At 37.9% G+C, this 26,386-nt stretch overlaps 1 protein-coding gene across 4 annotated transcripts in view; it reads left to right on the top strand.

Annotated features, from left to right (window-relative positions):
• The window catches only part of CDH7 (cadherin 7), a 188,720-nt gene that overhangs the window by 141,027 nt on the left and 21,307 nt on the right, over positions 1 to 26,386 (top strand). For all 4 annotated transcript variants that reach the window (XM_067698880.1, XM_067698881.1, XM_067698879.1 and 1 more), the window contains 4 exons: positions 9,710 to 9,963; positions 22,496 to 22,632; positions 23,894 to 24,015; positions 24,700 to 24,817. In XM_067698880.1, the coding sequence (XP_067554981.1) occupies positions 9,710 to 9,963; positions 22,496 to 22,632; positions 23,894 to 24,015; positions 24,700 to 24,817 (631 nt within the window). The remainder of the gene's footprint in view (positions 1 to 9,709; positions 9,964 to 22,495; positions 22,633 to 23,893; positions 24,016 to 24,699; positions 24,818 to 26,386) is intronic.

Here is a 26,386-nt window from a genome sequence, read left to right as displayed (position 1 = left end):
GTTGGGGAGGTATTGATAACATGGCCTCCATTCCCTGTGGGAGAGGAAGGGTTAGAATATGCCACATCCTGTCAAACTTCCACTCAGCTGCACAGATTTCTGAGCTCTGGGTTTGCTGTCTTGTTATTGAGACGCGTCCTTTGTCTGCTGCTTGCGGTAATTCCCAGAGTCAAGTATGTATTTCCGTATTTCATAAATGCTGTTGATGTGTGGTAGAGGAAAATGAAACCCACAACATTTCCAATTTCTTTTTCTTCTTTTCATTACGTTTTTTTCTTTCAAAGATGTTGTTTAAGTAATTCTGCCGCTGTGGATGCACATTCCTCAAAATGGAGGAAAGATATGGTCTCCTTTGACTGTGAAAAAGCATACATTTTGGATTTTAGTTTTAGATTAATACAATAACTCTAATTTAGTGAACATCTGAATTTCAGATTATATTTTCCAATTTGTTCCACCCATTGTTACTGTGTATATATAAGTGGATCCTAACATCGTCTTAATCATCGTGCACATGGGTGCATGTGTATAGACTGTTCTCTACATATTTCGAGTATAATAAATGAGTATAAATTTACTCGTTTTTGAATAGTCAAGATTAGAGATGAATTTAGGGTCTTAAAAAAATAAGATAGCAACACTCTTTGAAGAAAGTTGATCAAAGAGACTAAGACCCTGTTCCTTAGGAGTATTTTCCATTTTCTTTGATTTGGGCAGTTATCAGAGCAATCTTCTCAGAATATGTGTATGTCAGAGACATATTCCAGTGAGCCCTTCATGGTTTTTTGTTTCATTTTGTTTTGTTTCGCTTAGTACAAGTCACAGATAATGCACAGTTTCCTTATTTCTGTCTTTTTCCATGGTGTGTTGTTTCCTAGATGAGTTTCAATGGGTAGGATTCCAAGAAAGAGATATTTAAGAAGTAGATAAGAGGGGATTTAGCGATTACCTAAGGAAAATTGGGGAGAGAATTTAAGGATAAAACTAATGATTCTTGTATGAGTAGCTAGATGAAAAATGTGCTGTTCCTTTAGAATGGGAGTGTGGAGGTGATTAAAATGGTTTGGAATATATTTGCATTACCTGTGATATCTAGGTAACTATTTCTAGAAGGTCATGAATGAGGGTTTATAGCCTAGAGGAGAGATCTAGAGTACAAACAGGTTTGGGGGTCATAGCGTATGCATGGCAATTAAACTGAAAGGGACGACTGAGAACATCATAGAGCATGCATATAAAAGGAGGGAAAGAATGCTTTAGACATTACTTGGTGAAACTGACAAATTTAAGTTAGGGCAGAGAAAGATTCAGAAAAGGCAATTTATTGTGTTCTTCCAGGATTAAGATATTTTAAGAGAATTTAAAAATAACTGATCAACAAAGCAAATAAAAGATTCATATTTAGATCAATAAAAAGAATTGCATATATTGTCAGTAGAGGGAGGGGATCGATGGATCCTGGAATCTATGTTATATAATAAAGACAGGACATGACCAAGAAGGGAATGATAAGAGTCAAAGGCCTGGAGTTCAAGGAAATTTCCACGTCTAGATCTGATCTCTCTGCCACTAGTTCATTTGGTCATTTCAAGTCTGTTTTGGTTCATTTTCCCTGGATATGCAGCCATCACATGTCAGAAAGTGAAGTCACCCACTTTTATTCTCTTCCTCTTTGTGATTGTATCAGCTGCTACCTAACAAGTCATCCCAAAGCTGGTGCTTTAAAACGTTATTTCTTTAGGTCATGATTTCATGGGTCAGCAGTTTGGTGGGGCCTCTGCAGGGTGGTCTTACGAGGGCTCACACATGGGTCAGAGGTCAGCTACTCGTGAGCTTGGTGGATCTGCCTCTGTAGAGGTGGCTGTCCGTCTGCTGGAATGACAAGAGAGGCTGGAAGTGTGCCTTCCAGCAGCCGGCAGCTAACCTGGCTTTGTTCCATGAATGATAAGAACAAAAGCTCCATGGTCTCCTGAAGCTGATTTCTGGAACCGACACAACATCACTTCCACCACATTATATTGATCGGAGCAAGACCAGGTGACCCAGATTCAAGGAGTGATGGGGGGGAAATACATGAAGAGAGAGGAGCTATAAAATATTGTGGATACTGTGAAAGAAGAAAAAAGATTTTGGGTCCCAGCTCTGCTCCAGAGAAACTAAAAAACCTTCAGGTTACATTTACATGAAGTGGCAAAGGTAAGGGTGAATCTCAGATCAGCTGACTTCACTTGAATCTCCTCTCCACTGTCAGCATTACTCACAGAGTAACCGTGTGGATCAAGATTAATTAATAGTTGCCGCTATTTTATAAAGGTCCCCAGGAAAACATATACTAAACTGTCTTTGGGTCATAATCTGGATTCAGCTTCCCTGAAAATGATCGAGACCCTTTCATGGAAGTTCCTGGTCCAGTTAGTAGTGCATGCTGGGAAATATGGACCTCAGCACAGTAAGGGAATCAATCTGAGCTGTACTGTGAACCAGGTTTTTGATGCTAGGCAGGAATATAGTCATTTGCAAGGCTTGTTTTCTACCTTCTGCTTATAGAATCCAAACAGCCTACCTAAATTCACTCTTAGAACTATAACCTGCGCAGGGTAAGGACTATATAAATGTGTATTGTTCATGGGAAATACGTTTAGCCGTCTATGGTACTGCCTCTTTGTAGACAAGTGCAATTAGCAGTTTGAAATGTGTGTGCATTTAGTTGGTGGTCATAGAATTTTTTTAAAAAAATTGTTACAAAATGGAGATGTGTTAGGAGACCTGCTTGAATTGCTTTTTAAAAAATATTCAGTGATCTTTATATCTAGGTTAAAATGTTAACGTAAGTACTCTTGGAGGTCAGAGGGCACTCGTGGAGCTAGATAATGGAAATAATATTTCCTGATATTAGTATCCTTATTTTATTCCTAATAGCTTTAGATAATTTAATGTCTTAGACTTAAACATTTCTGCAGTTACTCATAAACCGGACCCTTTCCCAGGGTCCCAGTTTACCTGTAGAGCACCAGATACTTTTATGTAGTGGAAGTGATCTTTGCAAAATGTGAATGTTTGTATCAAGCACCTGAGAAGCAGCTGTGTTAAACTATGGGTTTTTTTGAAAGTTAAAATAATGACTCATAAAAATGTACAATGGACATGGAGACGCCCAGTAAGTTTTTACTGCTTATTCTAAATTTGCTTTTACTCATTTTGCTATTTTTTAAATAATTTATTCTTAGATTTTTTTTTCTTTTTTCTTTCTTCATTCAGCAGTCAGTCAATCTCTGTCCTATCTAAGACAGTTGTTACGTACTTGTAACAACTGGTAACCTACCTACCTACCTGTGTAAGATTATACATTTGGCTTCTCTCATAGATCTCAAAGCCTAGCACAGTGAGACAGACATGAAAGGGTCAGTCCCTTGTAGAGGACACCCACAGAGCTGGCGAAACTTCCGGAGGTCTTCTCCCCCTTCACACCTGAGCCTCTCTGAGGGCATCAATGTGGACCATTCTATACATAATTATTACATATATATATATATAACAATTATGTGTGTGTGTGTATATATATATATAACAATTTAGAACACATCTTTCTCTTCCCTTCTTCCCTATAAAAAAATAACCTGTTGCCCAAATCTGGATATAGGTTTTGTGATTCACACAAATTTCAAGACAGGTAAAAGCTGCATGCTGCTGATAAAATCACTTGTAGCTGTGAAAGCAAAAGTGTCACTGGACGGAGTTAAACAAGTAAGACAGACCTCAAGGATGTTGCAGTTAGGAGAGAGAGATGAGAATTCAGTGTAAACTCAACGCAGGTGAAACAAAGGAGAATTTTTTAAGAGCTAGAGTGTGTGTGTGTGTGTGTGTGTGTGTGTGTGTGTGTGTAATGGGGGCAGGGGTGTAGGTGACACTGTGTTTGCTTTACCCAAAGGAAAAGTAAATTTTCTTGTATTTTCATGATAGCAGGTAGTTTTGTAACTTGGAGCAAGACTCTTGCCGAAGATTGGTTCTGAGAAAAGGTAGGTCAGGGGCCTAGAGTCAGGAAGAAGCCTGTCCACATTTAGTCAAGCTGACAGAGATAATAAGGCCTTCTTGGGCATAACCCAGGAACAGGGGGAAATAAAGGCAGTAGTGCAGTTGTGCATAATAATGGCGTTTTTTGCTTTTGGAAAGTACTTAGGGAACAACTTTAGAATTCTTATTTTATATAAATGTACAAAATTGTTCTTTGCTGAGATACCTTGTCCAAGGTTGTAGATTACGTCTAAGGTTCTGGGTATTAGATTTATTTGGAATAAATTAATCATAAAGGGAAAGTTATGATTGTGGGTTCTTTTCCATTGGTACAGTTACATTTAAGCCCATTTACCTAGGAAAAATGATTTATATTGATTTGATCAAGTAGGGAGGATATTGAAAGCAACAGAGTATATGCTTTGATCCCAAAGACAGAGAAAGAAATGCTTTTAAAGATGATGAATGGTCTCAGTTCTTTTGTACAAAATCAGTATTAAACATAAGACACTATATACATAGTCTCAACGTACACACACACACACACACACACACACACACACACACACACACACACACACACACACACACACACACACACACACACACACACACACACACACACACACACACACACACACACACCCCCCCCCCCCCCAATGGTACCATGCTGTGGTTACAGGAACAGAAGGAAGAATTTCCTGAATGATGTAACTTGGATCAGTCCCTGAAACATCAACAACAGCATTGGCCCAAAGTACAAGATCTAAAGGAGGTCATTGAGCTTAACGAGAGCGTGTTTGGCTATAGACCAGAAGGCGAGCTATATGCAGAAAGAAAAATGCAGTGTAATGATTTTATTAAATGAATTCAAGATGATATTTTAACTTAGGTTTTTACTATTGAGGAAGTTAAAAATGGCAGGGGAGAACTGATGAGTCTCCACTGTTTATGATAGTTAATTGTTTTGAATGTAACAGATGACTATTATAAACTGACTTTGCCAAAGATATAGGCCGAGGTGTCATGGGGGAAACAGAAGAGAAAGACATAATCTTTACTTTCCATTTGATTTGCTCATAATCTAGCCGGAAATCATGGCGCTAATAATAGTATAGTAGTAACAGCAAATGCTTATACAGTAATTACTCTGTGTCCATGACTGTTCCAGCTGCTTTAAATTTATAAATAATTTACAGCAACCCTACTTACTTGGTGAGGCAGGCAGATACCTAGATGTGATAATGCCATACACCATGAGTCCCTAATTGCTCTTAGAGTTTGAACAATGCCTGCTTGTTCTAGCAGAAACGGCATGGCTGGTGGACAGTTGTGGCTTGGAATTCACGTAGTGTGTCTGCCCCTAAGTACACATAAAATTTTGGGCTTTCACTGGAGCTCTTTGCTATTTAGTTTCAATAATACCAACCTTCTTCTGTCTTTAAAAATGCACATTAAAGATGTGTGTAAAACTTTTTTTTTGGAGTTAGCTCTCTATAGATATAAAGAAGTTTTAGTTTTAGGTGAGGGGATTATGAGATCACTCATAAAGAAGAAAATAGCTGGTCTCCAAAAGATTTCAGTAAGAAAAATGGCAGACAAAGTTATATGAGAAGGAGGGAGCAGCAGGTGATGCAAACTAGAAGGGACAAAGTATGCTGTTTATAGTGAATAGTTCATTTTAATTGTAGTAAAAAGAAAAGGTGGGAGGAAGAGGGGTGAACCTCTGATCTGGAAAGAGAAGCATATTATTTGGGGCTCCTTAGACCACGGATTGGCAAACAACTGCCTGCCTGTCTCCGGACAGCTCAAGAGCTAAGGATGGTTTTACATTTTTAAGTGACTGAAAAAAATTTTAAAAAAGGATACGTGAAAGTTAGATAGAATTCAGCAGACTTCCGTGTCTGTAAACGAAGTGTTACTGGCACACAGCCAAGCTAGTCCATTTACCTGTGGCCGAGGACATGGTGCCTGCACCCTAAATATTTACTATCTGGTCTTTACAGGAAAATTTTGCTGACCCCTGTCTTAGTTATAATGCTTACTGTTTCAGTCCTAAAGTTCAGCATCCTTTGATGGCAATACATTTCAACAAGAGTATGTCCAACAAGCTGCTTTCTCTTTCAGCATCTCTGACATAGATGTCACTTGACAGATGAAAAAGCAACTTCTCTGTGGCATCCCTAGTTGGGGTCAAAGTGACAATAATTGGTTTCAGGTTCTTTAATAATCCTACATATTTATTTTCTTGTGAGCTGCAGCTTGAACTGTGTTTTGGTCAAATTTCCAAATATATCTAGTCTCCCATGCTACGTAGTTTCAAGTATTGAATAGAATCTGTTTAGACATTACCTTTCTCTCCTTCCCTTTCCTTCTTCTTTGTCTTTCCCCAGTTATTATTTTAACTTCTTTCGCCGAGTATAACCTTGCTCATTAAATCTAATAGTTACGGAACGGATTGCTTTTGTAGAAATGAATAAGAAAGAGAAACAGGAATTAACATTTTATGGCAAAAGCCTTTTCTTCAATTTGCTTAACAGTCCTATCCGTCACACCACACCCTTCTTTGCAAACTAGTCTGGCTGATTCCGGTTTGCTCTGAAAATCATTTTGTGTGGCACTTCCTTCCGTCTGGAACCTTGATTCCTAGGCTTTCATATGAATTCTTTCATTGCTCGATTTTCAGAATAGCTTTTAGGCAACCAATCATCACGCGTGATCCTGTGTTTCTTTATGACTTGGCAGCATCCAGATGTCTTTACTGCATGTTGTTGCCTTTTAGACACATTAAAAAAAAAAAACAAGTTGCCATAAAATAATTGCATTCATTTGTGCAGTAAATGTAAATTATTCTTTCATAAGTCAGTCAAACTTTTACTTGAATACAGAAGGACTAGCTGTCCCTTTGGTAAACCGGAATGAATATCTTAAAAGTTGTGGTTTTGGACTTCCCTGGCAGCACAGTGGTTGAGAATCAGCCTGCCAATGCAGGGGACACGGGTTTGATCCCTGGCCTGGGAAGATCCCCCATGCCACGGAGCAACTAAACCCATGCACCACAACTACTGAGCCTGCGCTCCAGAGCCCGCGAGCCACAACTACTTAGCCTGCGTGCCACAACTACCAAAGCGCACGCGCCTAGAGCCCGTGCTCCGCAACAAGAGAAGCCACCGCGATGAGAAGCCTGCGCACCGCACCAAAGAGTAGCCCCCGCTCACCGCAACTAGAGAAAAGCCCGCGCGCAGCAACGAAGACCCAACACAGCCAAAAATAAATTAATTAAATTAAAAAAAAAAGTTGTGGTTTTGAGTCAATTGAAAAGGAGATGGTAAACAGGGTGTTTGTTTTTTTTTACATAGTCTATCTTACATAGACACATAATATATAAAAGTAATATTTCTCTCCTAATTTATCAGCTTTATAAATATTATAAGAACAAACTGAGGGGATTCCCTGGAGGCCCAGTGGTTAGGACTCCACACTTCCACTGCCGAGGGCGCGGGTTCAATCCCTGGTTGGGGAACTAAGATCCTGCAAGGTGCATGGCGTGGCCACAAAATAAAAATAAAAAAGACTACAAGCTGAATAGGTTCATATTCATGCTATGTGTGAGTATGTTTAGAGTGTCTTAAGTAAATGCATTTAGGTAAATACGAATGCTTTGTTTTATTTTTAGCAGAACCCAAATTAAATATCGGATTACATGTGTAGGCCCCAGAAAATTATAACGAAGAGGTCAAGTTTCTTGGAAGAGGATTTGCAGCACAATTACTTGAAGAGCCTTTTCAAAATACATATGCTTGTGACTCATCCTGGGTCTGCTGAATCAAAATCTTCTTGGAAGGAGCCAGGAATGTGTTGGAAAGTTCCCCTGAGTGGTTCTGATTCTTACCTTTGGTTGAAGACCATTGGGGTAGAAATATTTTTAGATAATAGACCAAAAAAGGTAGCCTCATAAAAATATCACTGAATTTATTAATAAGGTGCTGTTTATGGCGCTGTGTAGCACGTGCCCCAGGATTTTCATGTGAGACCTCAGATAAGAATTAAAACTTGGTTTTCCCACAGTAATTATATGAAGTTGTTTATAGTCAAGAAAAACAATATACCTGGTTCTTTCTTCCTCTACCTCCCACTTCAGCCATCTGGATTCTCTGGGGCAAAGGTGCAGTTCCGTTTTGAGGCTCTTGAGGCCTGGATAGCTACATTCTAGCTTTTCCTAATTCATTAAGAATTTATTGAGTTCTTTCAATGTACCAAATGCAGAACAGGCAATTCTGGGAATGCTAGTACTGAACAAAACAGTTTGGAGCTTACAATCTACTAGATGAGACAGCTGTTAAGCAGATAAACATTTGAGTAAAGTGCTCTCTGGCCTAGATATTGTGAGCCTGTTTTGAGTATGTGTTTATATATTTTTCATGTATAAAAAAGAGATGAGCCATGGAATCTCTTCATGTCCTATTTATGTGGAAACACACATAACACACATATAGTATATATTTTTATATTTTATATATATGTGTTATTATATTTTATGTAAGTGGTATGTACATTTTGTCACATATATAGCATATATAGCACACATACGCCCATACACATGATGGATAAATTTACATTACAGTTCTCAGCAGTACATTTTAGCCCATTTTTCTTAATGCTTTTTTATTAAATAACACATAAAAATGACATGTAAATTATGCTTTATATGTGCTAGTATTTCTACTGGTTTCTTTCTGAAGTTTTTGTTTTTATATCACTAAATGTAACAAATATTTTGGGACAGTTTTTTAGTGGTGAGATTGAGATTGAAAGTCACAACAAGCTGGGACTCTCTGTACCCCTTGAAGAAAGAGAAGCATGTGATTGTCACAGACAAATTCTACCTGTTGGGCATAGAATTCTGTTTTTCACAGATGGTGCCTCATTAGTACAACATTTAATTGCCCTTACAATTTTTTAAGCTACCTTATGGTTTGACTTGGGTCACTGTTTTTGAGAAAAGTGTTAGCATGTTAATCCTGTTGAAAAGTTGCAGGATGGTGATTCTAGAATATAACTGTCAACGCTGTAATACAAATAGAGGCAGAGAGAGAGAGAGAGAGAGAGAGAGAGAGAGAGACAGTGTATACTGATGGAGGAATACTGAAGAGAGAAAACAGTGGGTGCTTCATCAAGAAGAATCAGCTATGTGTTCAGGCTGTATAACCTCGATATGCCACCTCTTCTGCTACAGCTGCATTTGGAACACTTGAAAGTTAAGGATTGTAAAGGGGTCCCCCAAATCAATGAAAATGACCTTGTAAATGAGAAATTCAACGGAAAGTTATATTTTTCTTCCTTTTTAATGTGCACCCCTGGATACTGCAGTTAAATTACATGCTTCAAGAATACTACCTTGAGGTCCTCTCGGAAAAGATTTTAAAATCATAGCAGTTGTCATTCAAATAATGTTCTAAAGACCTGCATTTGCCCATGCAGTGTACCGCGGCAGAGTGGATTAAGTTAGCTCAAATGGACTTACCACATTGTCTATGAGCCAGAAAGCAGCAAGGATTCTGATTGGCACTATTATTTGTTACTTTGGAATGCTGATGGTGCATTTTCCTGGCTGAGTCCATACTACGCTTATTGACGTGCATGAATGAAAAGGCTCTGCTTTGCCTTAATTTAATTTTCCTAACAACTTTCTTTATAGGACTTGGATTTTGAAGCCAAAACAAGTTACACGCTACGGATAGAAGCTGCAAACAGAGACGCCGACCCTCGCTTTCTAAGCTTGGGACCGTTCAGCGACACGACGACCGTGAAGATAATTGTGGAAGACGTGGATGAGCCCCCTGTATTTTCGTCACCCCTGTACCCCATGGAGGTGTCGGAAGCTACCCAAGTTGGGAATATCATTGGGACCGTAGCAGCTCACGACCCAGATTCTTCCAACAGCCCTGTGAGGTAGGAGCTCATTGCTCTCCTCTTCTGTAATTTCACGACAATGTGCCTTTATTCACAACTCATGTCTCTACGTTATGATGCTTTGGGGTCATAGCTAACAAAAACCAGTTTTGTATACGTATTGAGCCATAGCTGCAGAAGTGAAACAACATCAGAACAATGCAGCATTTTAGTAATTCGAAAATGTGTCACCTGATTATCCAAGGCCATTATTGTGTGGCAGTATCTTTAGGCACCATTGTCATCCACAAGCAGAGCTGATGTGCCTTTTCAGCCAGTTATCCTGAGCTCTTTCAACACAAACTGTGTTCAGAGAGAAAGTGATGCATGTCCTTGTTGTAGGATAAATGCAGATGTTAGAAAACTAATTTTATAAACAATTTAAATTAGAGGTTAATTTTTCAACAACCCCTTTTGTATATTGGTCTATATGGATAGTATATGTTTGTTAGTTTGTTAATTCCACTTATAAAAAATAAAATAATACCATATCTCTATATAAGGACTATTTTAAAATGTCCTTTCAGTAGTCCTGTAGAGAGAGAGTAGACACATTGTTATAACCAACTCTGTAGTACTAACAGAATGATGATATGTAGGCGTTTCAAAATATCACACCATTCCAGTTCACACTTTTTACTATAGTTTTACAATCTGAGAGCTACATGCATGTTTTTGTATATGCATGTATTTGTGTGTGTGCATATGATAAAGCACGTCTTTTTTTTTTTTTTTTTGCGGTACGCGGGCCTCTCACTGTTGTGGCCTCTCTCCCGTTGCGGAGCACAGGCTCCAGACGCGCAGGCTCAGTGGCCATGGCTCACGGGCCCAGCCGCTCCGCGGCATGTGGGATCTTCCCGGACCGGGGCACGAACCCGTGTCCCCTGCATCGGCAGGCGGACTCTCAACCACTGTGCCACCAGGGAAGCCCATAAAGCACGTCTTTTTAAGTAAATATTTAATAATATTTAAATAAGTATATAGAACATACCAGAAATTACATTGTATTTCATGTCTTAATTTGGGTTCGTAAGTAATATTTTTCAGTGTCATGGTTTGGATTTTGATTACAAAAGCTAACAACAGATTTAACTTTTAGATTTAACTGATATTTAATGATGCTAAGTGCTTTAGAGCTAACTTCTGAACTAAGTCTGGGCATTGCTTACAGAGTATCAAGAAAAATATCTATACATTAGACAATGACTTTTAGTTAAGAGCTCATATTCATTTTTCCTCCTAAAATAATAAGCCGATTTAGGCTTATTACTTATATAAATAAATTATTACACACATTTAATAATATAAAATATCATTTTATTATTTACATGTAAATAATAATCATATATATGTGTGTGTATATGTAATTAGTACTCTCCTTTCCTTCTCTTTTGTTTGACAGTAATATCATAGCCTAGCAAAGAATTGGTATAAACCAATTTTTATTCCATAAATGAAGTCATACTCATTGCTTCTCTGTCTTTACAAGAAATTCAGGCTATATGGAGGCTATCTTACTCTTAATGCAGTGGTCATAAACCATTTCTAAGAATGTAGCCTTCTGTGCACTAAAATATCTGTGGGTCACAGATGTACTCAGATGGAGTAAGCCTTCGCCTCCTCCCTGTAATAGCCCAGGCTTCATTGTCAAACAGCTCCCTGACTTAAGCTCAGCTCCATCTACCGAGTCCTACTGATGTGCACAAATCTGAATTTGGGTTTTGTTATCGCATTGCAACTCTAGTGACATACTTGTCTCCTTCCCCCCAAGGACAACCAACCACAGTACAATCGTAGTCATACATCAGCTACTCAGGGTAGTCTGACTTCTGCTTAAATCACTTGATTTACTGGGGAGAAAGAGAGAATGCCTTCATGAAATTGAGGATCTGGGAAAATAAAGAGACACACTAATATGTATCACAATTCAGTACGTCAGTGAGTGAAAGGATTTAAGAAAATTTTGATTTATGGTATTGATATTTTAATCTTATTTAAAAATATTTTCTTTACCCATTTCCTGTGTATTATCCTGTTAAAGCCTTTCAGTGTAAATATCTCACTTTTAATAATATTTTATTTGGAATAAATGCAATGTTATATAATAACTTGGGGAAGGAGAAGGGAGAGTAGGACCAAGTGGGTAGTGACTTGAGTTAGAGGTGAAGTGAGTTCTGTGTCTGCTCCCTGAAGCACAGAGATAGAAAGGGCCAAAGGCTGCATTCTGCTGACCTTGGAGGTGAAGATCTCTGTGACTTCCGTCCATGAAAGAGCAGCTGGCCAACGCTGTATTTTTACCTCATTTTTATTTTCTTAAAACTAATCAAGGTGACCTTGAAAGTTCAGGTTAGTACCTCTTACATCCTTTTCTAATCTCTAAGTTGCACAAATAGGGAGAGATTTTGTTCAGACTGAAGTGAAATGTTGTGTGTGTGTGAATATTTCTTTTGCTTTTGTAAAACGAATTTCTTGACTTAGGCTTCATGCTTGTATTCTTGCAACATTTCTTTGCCTTGCACTATTTTTCATAAGGTCAGAACAATCACTCATAGCTTATTTGTTTCTGAATTTGTCTCTTACATATTTCTCTTTTCCTATCCATTTATGATCTCTTATAAGAGGCCAGCCTCCTCGTTGTGTAGTTTGGTGAGCTGATGGGCACTCCTAGCAGTGACATTCTCTAGAAGACTTGTTCTCTTCCCAGCACTGCTGTTTTCTGAGTATCCTAGGGGATGTCACTTAGCCTCCTAAGTTTCCATATAACCCAGTAAAAAGGAAAAGCAACACTTAATCCCTGCTTTGTCCCGAGGTTTTTGAAGATGAAGTGAGAAAGGGAAAATAACTGATGCTTTTAAACTGTCAGTCATGACTAAACTGTTAGGATGTACTATCATTGTACATCGCTATTATTATAGTTTATTGTTTTCATGGCATTTTTATTTCAAGGTCAATAAAGTCAATGAAGAGAGACATTTTACAAGCAACTGTATTGGCAATCTGTATTGAACGTTGGTTTGTATTCACATATTTTCCAATATGTAGAAAATATTACACAGTCGTTTAATGGACATAAACATGTATTTGCATTGGGCACTCAAGTAACTATCAACATGTAAGCCCTCTTAACAGAGGCCAGTGGAGGAGCAGATCACACGGTCTGCCGAGGTCCTAGGAAAAGTGAATCTCCAGGCTGAGACGGAAGCTGAAGACTCTTACAGTTGTGAGCTTTGCGCTTCTGCACCTTTAGGAATATCGTAGTTCTGAGAGGAATGGAAAAGCAGTATTTGTTTAAAATTAGGCCAATAGTATTTGAATTGTAAAAGAGTACGGGAGGGTGGATAATTAAGTGTTTGAATTCACTGACATTCTTTGTAGTGTAATACTGAAATCTAGCATATGCCATTTACATTTGGAATATTTTCTGATATATGGGGCAAGAGATTAGAATTCTAGAAAGAAATACACATACTTGCCTCCAGCAAGGTAAATTGAGATCTTCTTCCCACATGACCCACGCCTTGCCTAGTTTTTTTTTTTTTTAAACCTATTCCATTAATGTACCAACCCAAAGCTCTTTGCATCTGCCCTTTCCTTAAAAGAAGATGAGGGCATCTACATTACTGTTGGAACCTTGCCTTTTGGTTCCATTTGACTGTTTAGAAGTATAGTAAAAGTAGATTGAAAGATTAAATGAACCCGGAGCCCAGCGGCTGGCCAGAATGTGACACCTTTGTGAACTGGTATGTCTTGTTAAGCTTGCCCGCTATCCGGAGGGCTTACCTGGCCCAGCATTTCATGTACACTTTGCCGTCCTCTTTCCTGATATGAAAATTAGAAGCCAAAGCTGGAAATTGGGTAATACTTGAGATTACGTAGAAAAAAAAAGAGAGTTTTTTGAAAGCAAAAGTGGGTAATTGAGGGCTGGCATGTTTCTGGCTTTGTATTTTTTATGCAGTTGCCTACCATTTCATGTAAATTTTGGCCCCAACTACCTAATATCAGGCTCTATCTATTGAACTTGGAAGGACAGATTGTGTTCTGCTGATTCTCATCATTTTTCTGAAGAGTAAAAGCTTTGCTTCTGTGTTTCTCATCAGTAAGATGGTAAAAACTGTAAGCACAGCCTAGTGTTCAGAGAACTATTACTTCTTCACGTCAGCATCCGTAGACTGATCAGTGAATCAGCATACATTGATTAAGAACCTGCTTTGTGCACGACACTGGGAAAATACAGGAAAAACAAAGATGAATAAAACATTTCCCCTCACCTCAAGGAACTTACAATCTGGCTGAAGAAATAAGATTCCATAAGAGTTAAACAATACAAGGGGAAAAAGTGGCAGCTCTGTCAGAGGGTAAATTGTGAGATAAATACTAATCACTCCAAGGTCATTGGACATGAGACTTCATTTGAAGGAATGTATGCATGAGCTGGACTTTGAGGGATGGCAGGATTTGGACAAGCCAGACATAAGGTCTGTTTATGTTTTATGTAGTTATATCCTAAGAGTCTAGTGCTGTATTATGAAACCAGCACATTTATTTCTGTAGGCAGCACAGCGAGCCCAAAGTCCCTGTGCTTAAAACAGCCAATGAATTGAAACATATTACTACAAATAAGATCAGATTTGAAGAAGGGTGATTGAGAAGTAATGGGGATCATTTTCAGCATTTCTAACAATCCAAATACAGAGCTAGCGTTGTATTTATGTTCAAGGATACAAGGATGATAATAATATTCACCTGCAGGCTCTTCTGGCATTCCTGGTATGGTATGTCCTCAGAAAAAAGGGGATAAAATAATATCGGATATTACATTATGTAGTGTGACTAGTCTGAGCACATGTGGGGTGTTTGAATAATTCAGTGTGTACTTTAAGTGGCTTGTATACATGCATGTATTTGTACATATTATTTTAATCTAAATTCTGTGACTATCTCACAGAATTAAAGGGAAGGTTGCACAGCCAGTCTGCAGAAAAGAGAGGAGGAAGGTTTCTCTATAAATACGAGCAGCCAGGAGTGAGCTGACAGTGTCTTCTGAACGTGGCAGTGGATGCACCACTGGCACCTTTTTTCCTCATGGCTCTGTTTAAGGTTCACATTTCTTGGAAAGTTTTTTTAGTCCTGTCTTAGGACACGTGTCCATCTCTTACCCAGGAAGTTCTGGGCATTTTCATGGTGAGTCCCATCAAGATTGCATGAGATTGGGAAGATTGAAATCCACAAGGGAAAATTGAGTTGCCATTATCAGAAGAAGGGGGTGAGGCTGCAGACAGTGGTACCACTAAATACTGAACTCAACAGCTGGTTCTGAAGTAATTTATTTCTCATTAAAGCCCTATCAGGCAAGCGTTAACATTCCGCTGTTATAAATAAACATGACTCTAGTTAGAAAATGTGGTTCTAGGATTTTAGCAAGTTCGGTATCAAAACCTGTACGCTGCTTGTAGCCACACACACACACACACACATGCACACGTGCATAAATTTCTTAAGCGATTAAGGTTTCAACTCAAATGATTCAGTTATTTCTATTGATCAGATTTGTCGGCGTTTATTACGTTATCTTTTCCATATAGGGAGTAGCATTTGTGTTCATGTAGCCCACTCACCTTCATACTCTATTTGTGATTATCAACATGCATAGCCGTAGCTGGGCGATACGAATACTACCTGTGAATACGGAGAGGGCCATTTTAGTCGATCTTCACAGCTCATTGAACAGCAGCACTTGTAACTACAGGCATTTATTAGGGGATTGATTTTGTTTCAGACGCACAGAACACTGAGGATATTCAGATGTATAAGATGCGGTCCCAACCCACGTGTTATCTAGCTGGAGGAGAGATCTTAGGCGAAAACTTATTAAAAAAATCCAGTGTTAAATCTGGAAATGAGAAATCATCTTGTAAAATTTTCTCATTTCGCAGATAAAGAAACAGAAGAGTACAAATGGCGAATGAAAAGCCCAAGTTAGTACGGTAGGTTTGATGCAGGATTGTGGCTGTAAATATGGCCCAGTCTGCGGTTCGTGGTGGTGCAGCACAGGGAGCTGGTAGTGAAGTCCATGGGCCCTATGGACTGCAGGCTTTCTTAAAAAGGCTCGATTTCTGAAGTAATTGGGAAGGCTTGTGCCTTACCAAGGCAGGATTGTCTTTAAGGAGTTGTAGGACTACAGGAATTGGAAGGAGGAAAAAATAGGAATAAAGAAGGGCCAACACGAGGAAAGGCACCTCAGTGGAGATGCACACCATATTGTCATTTAATCCATGAATACATCAGTGTTAACTGTCTTAGAGTTTTAGATAGAGCAGTGGAAAAAAAAATGAAAAGAGGCTGAATTCTAGAGTTGTAGGTAGTAGAGACTAAAAGCTCATCTATGTGCGATGTGATATATACTGGAAAGATGGTTCAGACAGACGCGGTTCTGAATCCTGGTTCCATCAACAACCAGCTGTGAGACTTTAAAGTCCAATACTGGAATACGGCAATAATGGTACCAGCTTGCCTTAGTTAGAAATTGTGCTTGGCTGGTTGAAACAAAGCTTAACGCTAATGACCTACCAATGAGAAGTCTGGAGCCAGGCAAAGACTGGCAATTTGGCAGGATAATGTCATCAAGGGCTTGGCTTCTTGTGTCAGGCACTCATCACCTCATATTTACAAGATGACTTTTGGGTTGCTGTCCGTTGTGTTCATGTCCCACATGAGATAGAGGGGAAGGGGCAAAAATCAAATGCCAGTTGAATTAGCAGCTCTGTCCTATCCTTGAGGGAGTTTTTCAGTGATGCTCAACACAACTTTCTTTTGCATCTCATTTGTTAAACCTTAGCTATAAGGACACTGCATCTACAGGGAGGCTAGCAAGTGTAGTTTTTCAGCTGGACACATGGTTGCCTTCAACAAAAGCAGGGATCTATTAGTAAGAACTAAGGGCAAGTGGATATTAGGTGTGCAAGTAAAAGTCTCTGTCACACATGACCTTACATAGCTGTTTGAGGATTAGGAAAAAATGTATATGTTTTACATTCTCAGTATATTTAGAGGGAGGGACAGGTTGATGAATCTGCTTTTGGATATTCTGAGCTTTAGTTGAAGATGTTGCCAGTATCTGGAGTAGTTTAGGAAATCTCAGAAAAAGGATTGAGGCTGGTTATTGAGATTTGGAGGTGTCTGCATAATAAATGGAGAGGGCAGAAGCTTTAACTGCTGGTGCTGCAAAAATATGGAAGTGATCTCTTTCATTGGTCACTCCAACATACAGTGAAAGAGGTCAAGTATTTTAGGTTGTAATTTATAGAAACTAGAGGGATCGTTGTGAGTGTGCACACCACTAACTGCAGCAGACGTTGCTTTAAAGATAACTTTGGGTCATGATTAGAGAAACACCAGTCCTTTTCTTTCCTGTTCAGCCTCTAACTGATTCAGGCAACTGTATTTCTCTGTCTTTAAGCCAGTAGATCCGGAGCTGCAAAGAGTGTGCTTCTCCCAACTTCTTCAGAACACTTCCTCTCTTTTGGCTCACTCAGCCCTCCCAGATTCTAATTCAGAGAAAATTTCCCCCGCTCACTCTAAAAAGTGCCCATATTTTCTTTATTTCTCTTGGTTAAGGATTTTTTTCCCCCCTTCAGGTAACTTTATCATTAGCTAATGTCTCACACATAAATTCTTGCTTTTTGCATGTCCAGAGGGGCTGGTAGAAAATAGGGAACCCCTTTAATACTGGGGGTATCTCAAGTCCTTGTGATTAAGAAATATAATAACCACTGTGACTATTTTCCATGGTTTGTCTACTCCTGGTCCTTGCCCAGGTTTCCGCCTCTTCTCAACATAATTCCTCAGTCTCTTCCCACACCTGTCCCAGTTTCCTTCATTGAGAATAGCAATTTGTTGGTTTTCTCCTAAATACTTATTATAGATTGCTACCTTTCCAAATATTTTGTTTATATACTGTATTTCCTGAGATAGAGCGTCGCATGCAGGTCCTCCAGATTAATTGCTGAATGTATGAATGAGTGAAAGGGAGACATAAGAATATCAGAATAATTCACAAAATACCAAATACATATATATGAGGCTATTTAGTGAAAGCTAAATAAGAGTTATAACTATTTAAAAATATACTGAATTGTGGTAAGCATTTCATGTTGTCTGTAAGTCAAATCATCATGCTGTAACCTTAAACTTATATAGTGCTGTATGTCGATTATATCCCAATAAAACTGGAAGAAAAAAATTTAAAAGAAATAAAAAATAAAGATACACTCAAGTTATAAGTGGAAGCTACAGAGTTTATGATTTAGAAATAATTAGTATTTGGATGATAGAAACTTTGGTGTCCATTCTTCTCAAAATTTATAGAAGCACAGGTGATAACTACATCCCCAAAAGATATAGGGGTTTTTCTGAGGTGAACAGAAGTTGGAGATATTTAACATATTAAATGAATTCTCAAGTTTAATATCCTTTATTCGAATGCTGGGAGTTTTGAGACTATTGATAATAGAGGCAAATGTTTTAGTTATTGACTTTAGCTCAGTGGGGGATTACATGAACTCATTAAGACAGATATATGCCAAGTTCAAGGCCTTTTTGCTTTGTAAGAATCTAAAAGTCTGTGTTTTCCTGAATATACAAACATTACCATAGTAGTTTGAAAAAAATGGACAATTCAGGCTTTTAGTATTGGCTCGATGATGCATGAGTGCATGGGTATTGAGTTACAATCTTCATGTCAAACATTAATATTAATTATTCTATTACCATTGGATTATATATATCTATATAATATATATTTATACATATAATTAATTATATATGTATAATTGTTGCATACATAGAGAGAGAATATGTTAATACTATGAAATATTGGCATATAATGTTTTGACTAAAGCAACATTTCAGAGGAGAAAATCTAGGTCTTCTATGTAATTGAAAATTAAAGTCTATTTTTAACATTAAATAAACTCATTTCTTGTTTTCAGGGCTGTTGTGTGGGAAGTAGATTGTAGACAATAAGAATTGAAGTATGTTGATAAGGAGTAAAAAGATGCAAAGTCTAGGCTAAAGTAGGCGGTAGCTTGGAATGATATCTACCGTCAAGTACTATTGACAACTTGGATGCAGGGACAAGAAAGAAAAACAAATCTAGGTTTTTAGTTTGAGTAAGCAAGTGACTGGTAGTGTCATTTGCTCAGGTGGAAACGCGTGAGGGAGGAGGAGGTTTGGGCGTTGCTAGGAGACAACATTGGTCTGGGCATGTTACATTTCAGTGCACATTGTGTATTTATGTGGTTCTACTAAGTAATTCAGTACGTAAGTTTGGTTGGCCAAGGAGATTTTATATAAATGTAGGTGTCATCAAAAATATAGAAGTGAGTTAAGCTATAGGACTCTGTAAGTTGCAAGGAAAAGTGTTTTTCCAAGAAGAGAAGGGAATCCGTGGGAAAGGTTTCGGGGGAGTGTGAGTAGTCAGAGGTCTCAAAGGGGAGGGTAAACTAGCCGAGGTGACTGAAAGGAGCAGAGAGTGAGGTAGGAGAACAACAGGGAATACGTGGTATTAATAAAGGCAGAAGGAGAATGTGTTTTGAGGAGTCATCAGTGGTCAATTGCGGTAAATTTAAATGAGATAGAAAGTAATAAAAGAACAGAAAAGTGAACCATGGATTTGACAATATGGAGGCCAACGATGAACTTGACACAAATGGAAGAAATTTGTTTTTTAAAATAGAAAACACACATGTTTTTGATTCAAATAAAGCTATATAGATGGAAAAGGATCCAAATCCCAGGAAAAACATTCTTGAGGTCAGCAGATAGGGTGGATAGCTCAAGTAGAATGGTTTGATTTTGATTTGAATAAAGACACTTAGCTACAATAAAAGGATGCTAAGTAGAGGGTATGGGGAAACTCAAGATTTATTTTTCCTCTCATATCTCATGTAGCACAGATCCTGGAGGTGAGGGCGGGTACATTTTATACTGCCTTTGCCATTTTCAAACTATTTAATTTTCTTTTCCCTTTCAAACTCTCAACTCTTTTGTAGACTGCATCACGATACTTTACTCAAAATCTTTCATGTTGCTAGCAACCATCAAATATATAGTAACCACACTGATTTGTTGAGGATTTTAGTACGCAGATTATTTTATTTCTCCCCACCGTCACTTTTGGCTTCTCACTTTCTTGGTCGTCTTGGCTTTAGTGATCTGTTTCTCTGCCTCAGTTTTGTCATAGATTCTTATGAACATAGCCTTGGCTTGCTAACTCTCATAGATACACTACTACTGTTGAAAATCGACTTCAGGCATCTCATTCTCTGTCAGCTACTTCCCACTCCAGCAATTCTGCATCCTGGTAAAGTCCCACCACCGATTGGTGCTACCAGAATCTTCTCGATGTCAATCTGCCTTCTCTTATTTCCTCAGTTCTCTCTTACAAACTTAGAGACCGTGGACCTTCATTATCATCACTCACATGTTGGTACCCTTATCCTCCTAACCCTCCTCTCCTCTCATTGTCCATGACTGGTTAAACCCAACCCTCTCCTTTTTATGCATCTTCGAATACTTAGATGAGAACAAAGCAAGACAGAAAAACGGGATGACTGGTTTTACATTAAGTCAATGGACATAAGTCTCAAAGGGGCAATCCACGATGCTCAGCTATTCCATTATATTCTCCCTAGTATATGCATTTTTGTCTCTTCTAAAAAAAAGGAATTTTCTCTCCTCCTCAAACCACCTTCTCCTCTCTGTCTCAGCTGACAACCTTGTCTCCTATGCCATCAAGAAAACAGAAGCCATCAAAAATAACTTGGTCATATTCTCAAATACCTGTTGCTGCACAAAAACAATATTTGTTGATCTGTGGTCAGTTTTTTGGTAACATTTTCCTATGCCTTCTCTTTCCTTTTTAAGTTTCTTGCATCTTGTTATATAGCAGACTAGTAGTAGATGATTCGTAGTTGAACTACTATGGAAACAGAATACTTTCTGAAATTGGGTGTGTTTATGTTTGTTCATTTGTTCATTTGTGTAATTATGTTTTTAAATGAGAGTCCTTATTTCACCCACCTAGAAAGACAAGGGCATTTGAAGACAGTCATTAATGAGGGAAGGGTGAATTTTGTATATGAATCAAAAAATAGCATAATTGAACAAGAATACGAGTAGAGTGGTAGTTATTTACTAATATTTAGATAATTTTGAGAAAATCCTTTACATGCCAAAATATTTATGTAATTTGAGGCATTCTACTTTTTAAAAAAATTTTATTTTATTTTGGATTATAGTTGATTTACAATGTTGTGTTAGTTTCAGGTGTACAGCAAAGTGATTCAGTTATACATATACATATATCCATTCTTTTTCAGACTCTTTTCCTATATAGGTCATTACAGAATATTGAGTAGAGTTCCCTGTGCTATACAGTAGGTCTTTGTTGATTATATCGTATATGTTAATCCCAAACTACTAATTTATCTCTGCCCCTACATTTCCCCTTTGGTAACCATAAGTTTGTTTTCAAAGTCTGTGAGTCTGCTTCTGTTTTTTGTTTTTTTTCTGCTTCTGTTTTGTAAACAAGTTCATTCGTATCACTTTTTTAGATCCCACATATAAGTGATATCATATGATATACGTCTTTTTCTGTCTGACTTACGTCACTTAGTATGATAATCTCTAGGTCCATCCATGTTGCTACAAATGGCATTATTTCATTCTTTTTAATGGCTGAGTAATATTTCATTGTATATATGTACCACATCTTCTTTATCCATTCCTGTATTGATGGACATTTAGGCTGCTTCCATGTCTTGGCTATTGTAAATAGTGCTGCTATGCACATTGGGGTGCATGTACCTTTTCGAATTATGGTTTTCTCTGGATATATGCCCAGGAGTGGAATTGTTGGATCATACGATAGTTCTATATTTAGTTTTTTAAGGAGCCTTAATAGTGTTCTCCATAACGGTTATACCAATTTACATTCCCACCAACAGTGTAGGACGGTTCCCTTTCTCCACACTGAGGGGTTCTGCTTTGAAACATGTCTGTGGAACCCTGGTCAAGGCCCCTGAGTGAGCAATATAAAAACAGAAAGGTTAAGACCAACCTGGTGTTATTAAAACAAAAGATGTTTCTAAGTATATGTGAATGGGTTAGATGTCTACATATGTTTTCTTTTAGAGGGACCTCTAGTCGTGACCAGGGCTACTAAATCTGATGAGAATGTTTTTTAGGAGCCACAGTCTGGAGTTTATAATGGCATATTCAAATCCACTGTGAAGATAATTATACTATTGTCTTTATTTTGTACTGTTGGACAGAAAAGCAGAGATTACTGACAAGCAGGTTATGAATCAACTGGAACACTGGTGAAGTTTTAAACTAGACATATTTTATGTTAGTATGACAGATTGTGGAGTCAGCAGAATTTGGTGATTGGCTGTGCAATTAATGAAATAAATTCAGCAAATTATAATCAAATATTGAAGTGTTTGGTTTTTTTTTTTTAATATTCAATTAGGTATTCAATTGACAGAAACACAGACTTGGAGAGATACTTCAATATTGATGCCAACAGTGGAGTTATTACAACTGCCAAATCTCTGGATCGAGAGACAAATGCTGTTCATAATATCACAGTCCTTGCAATGGAGAGCCGTAAGTTGTAAGGTTTAACGTTGAATTAGGATGGAGGACATTGAGAGTGGAGAATGGGTTGACATGAGTTTACAGTTGTGACTTGAATTTTACTAGGTGTTTGTTTGAATTCAGCAAAATTTTGAAATTTTCTAATTTCAAGCTGCGAAATGTTTATATTCTCTAACTTTATTCGCTAATACTTACAAAGTTAGTGAAAAGAGGTTATTACCATAAAATAATGGGCCTGAGTTACCCTCAGAGGGCTTCTGCTTGTTTTGTGGTCATACTTTGTGCTGCATTTACGCTGACATGGGGTTGGTCCCATAGTTTATAAAAAAAATAGTAAATTGATCTCTAACCAAGACACCCAGATTTCTACATTTTCATATGGAACTAATTTTGGTCCTTGATAAGAAAAACATTGAGAGAACAATGCATAATTATACTGTGTGCATGTTATATACATATGTAATAGGTACATAATATATACACATATTCATATAAAAATCGGCTCTAGCATCAAAGAATATTGAAATTCCTGGCTTATTTGTCACTGTGTGTGTGTGTATGACATTTGTATCAGAGTTTCCATGGCTCCAGTCTACAGTGTTGTGGTTCTAGATTTTATTCAAGTCTTAGTCATTTCCTTATTAGATTGTGCTTTAGAGAGGCAAACATTTTTGGTTGATTCTAATCGTTTTAAATATGAGTTTCCTAAGTAAGATGAGGTTGGAGTAATAGCTTTACTCTGAGCACAAGCAGACCGTGGAGATATTGTGGGTTCGGTTCCGGGCACCACAGTAAAGTGAATATCACAATGAAGGAGTCACACAGATGTTTTGGTTTCTCAGTGCATATGAAAGTTGTGTTTATACTATACTGTAATTGGTTAAGTATATAATAAATAGCATTATGTCTTAAAAAAAATGTTTACACTTTATTTAAAAAAGACTTTATTGCCAAAAAATGCTAACTGTCGTGTGATCCTTCAGCAAGTTATAGTAGGAACATTAGGAACATCAAAGATCATGATCACAGATCACCATAACACATATGATAATAATAATGAAGTTTGAAATATTATGAGAATTACCAAAATGTGACAGAGACACAAGGTGAGCAAGTGTTATTGGAAAAATGGGACCAATTGACTTGCTCGATGAAGGGTTACCACAAACCTTCAATTTGTAAAACACACAGTATCTGCAAAGCGCATTCAAGTGAAGTGCAATAGAACGAGGTGTGCCTGTAAATGATAAAACGTTTTCCCGTTTATTAGAGAATCCATCTCAGATAGGAAGAGGCTACGTGGCCATCACTATACTTGACATCAATGACAACGCCCCTGAATTTGCCATGGACTATGAAACCACCGTGTGTGAAAATGCCCAGCCAGGCCAGGTGAGAGTCTCCAGAACGCCACGCTCCTCGTTCGCGATTCCGTTAAAGATGCCCAGCGGCGGTTGCCTTTGAAATCCTACCAGCTTTAAGATAAAATGTAATCAGCATGTTTCAGCAAAACTCACGCTTTGATGTGTAGCATAAACTAATATTAAAGGAACTTTCAAATTCTCTTTAATTGGGATGATGAAAATTCCTCTGGAAGAAAAGGTAAACGTTGTAAAAGCCGTGCTAAACGGTTAAGGGCTTAGGCTTTTTTAAGGAGAAATACAGCATGTTACGGCATGTTAAGCTCGATTGGGCCGCTTCCCACATTACACAGCGGGGCTTAGGTACCTTGAAGTTGTAAGAATTAAGTGTGGTGTAATCTTGTGGTTTGGTCCACTCATCCACATTCTCAGTGTCCTGTGATGTTTACTGACATGGTGTAATCAGTTGGTACAGCTTATTTCTGAGGTTCACAAAAGTAAATTCAAATATGAATTTTGAAAAGGACATGATTGATTTTCAGAGCCCTTTTTAGATTGGGTTCATATTAGTACACCTGACACCGCCACCTGCCCCCTCTCCTCCCACAGCTCAGTCAGGAAGATGGTATTTATCATCTGTGTAAAGTTGCTCTGTCCTGCCTCACAAAACAGCCGAGCACACCATGCTTTCAAGTTTTACATTCTCTGTTCCTAGGTTATCCAGAAAATCAGTGCTGTCGATAAGGATGAGCCATCCAATGGACACCAGTTTTATTTCAGCTTAACAATGGATGCAACGAATAACCACAACTTCTCACTGAAAGATAACAAAGGTAAGGTATAATTTTTTTCGTCAGAGGAGGCAACAGGTAGAAGCTTTCTAAGCAAGTACTTTTTCTCACTCAGGAATGCTGATAATGTAATTTTTGTTTTCTTCATACCAGCGAGGACATTAATTAAAGGGCGGTGAGCCCCTTAAGTAATTTTTATCTATGGATTTGCTGTCATGAAGAAGGAACTGCTACTTAAATCATGGCCTAAATCCAAAGAAGGGGGGAAGCCAGATCCATCTCTCTTTGTCTTTTCTTCTAGACATTTGCTTCCTTACTTGTGTACCAAGCTCTTTATGCAGAGTATCTATGGATGGTTGAGGACCAGCTAAATGCCTTAACAAGGATTATACTACCTAGGCATAACCCGAGAGGTTAGGAAAATAATTGGACAACCCATTTCAACCTAAATCAACTTTGACTTAATATTTCAATGCCAACATCAGTTATCGTTTTATTTTTAACATAAAAATGAAAGTAATCCATGCAAATAACAAATATACTCTTTATGCAAAGAAATATAAAATTACAAAAGAAGAATTCCCTATCCTCCCAAATCCTGTTTCTCTGCTTCAAAGATAAACACTCTTAATCAGTTTTATAAATGTCATTATAGAAACATTATTACAAATACCTATAGGTAGATTCTGGTTTTGCTCAATTATATAAACATATATATATACTTCTAGACATAGAGACAGTATATAGATAATTGTAAAAACTTTCAAAGGAAGCATGAGAACTTGCTATCGTCTAATTTTGAATACATTTCTCTCTCTCTCTCTCTCTCTCTCTCTCTCTGTATAGAGAAAGGATTATACCCCAACAATATAGGAAATGTAATTCTTCAAGTTTGAATGTGTTACTCAGCTTTCAGATAAACAAAATGTAGAAATTTGTTAGTTAAGTCTGGCTTCTCTAAAAATACTTGCTTTCAGGAGATGGACATTATAATGCTTTTGCCTGAAGTCACCACTTATTTTACTGCAGGAAATTCAACTTTGGCCTCAGAAATTCAATCTGAAAATAATACATGTTTCTGATCCCACTCTCTGCTAAATGAGGATACTGTCTTTTTCCTGTAGTAACATAAAAGGAAGCACATTCTCTGTGTGGGTAATCCCAAACCCTCTGACTTAATCATAGTTGGAAAGGACAATTCTCAGCATTTGCATTCATCCAGCACAAATGCAGAGAGGGGAGTTTATGATTTTCCCAAGAAGGGTCTGAACGTTTCCCCCATTTGTTATCATCCAGTACCACCATGATTGTAGGACAGCACAGGAACTAAAATGGCTGGATTTCCAGGACATTGACACAGCCACACAGTTGAAAGATTTCCCCAAGGGCAAGCCTAGAGCTCCCTCATCTGTGGGAATCTTGGAGGAAAACATAAGGAATAGGAAGAAAGAACGTCAGTTCATCCGTTGACTTCCATTTTAGGAAGCACATACAGAACATGATGAATTTTATGATCTCTTTTGTGAACATTATGTTCCTCAACATGGGAACATTGCTGTAAATTTAAAAATCATATACATCAGATATTGGGCATTTTAGCATGTGCTCCTC

The sequence above is a fragment of the Pseudorca crassidens genome, chromosome 12 (assembly GCF_039906515.1).
Source record: "Pseudorca crassidens isolate mPseCra1 chromosome 12, mPseCra1.hap1, whole genome shotgun sequence".
NCBI classification, from domain to species: domain Eukaryota; kingdom Metazoa; phylum Chordata; class Mammalia; order Artiodactyla; family Delphinidae; genus Pseudorca; species Pseudorca crassidens.
This window is presented reverse-complemented; position numbering and strand designations above follow the sequence as displayed.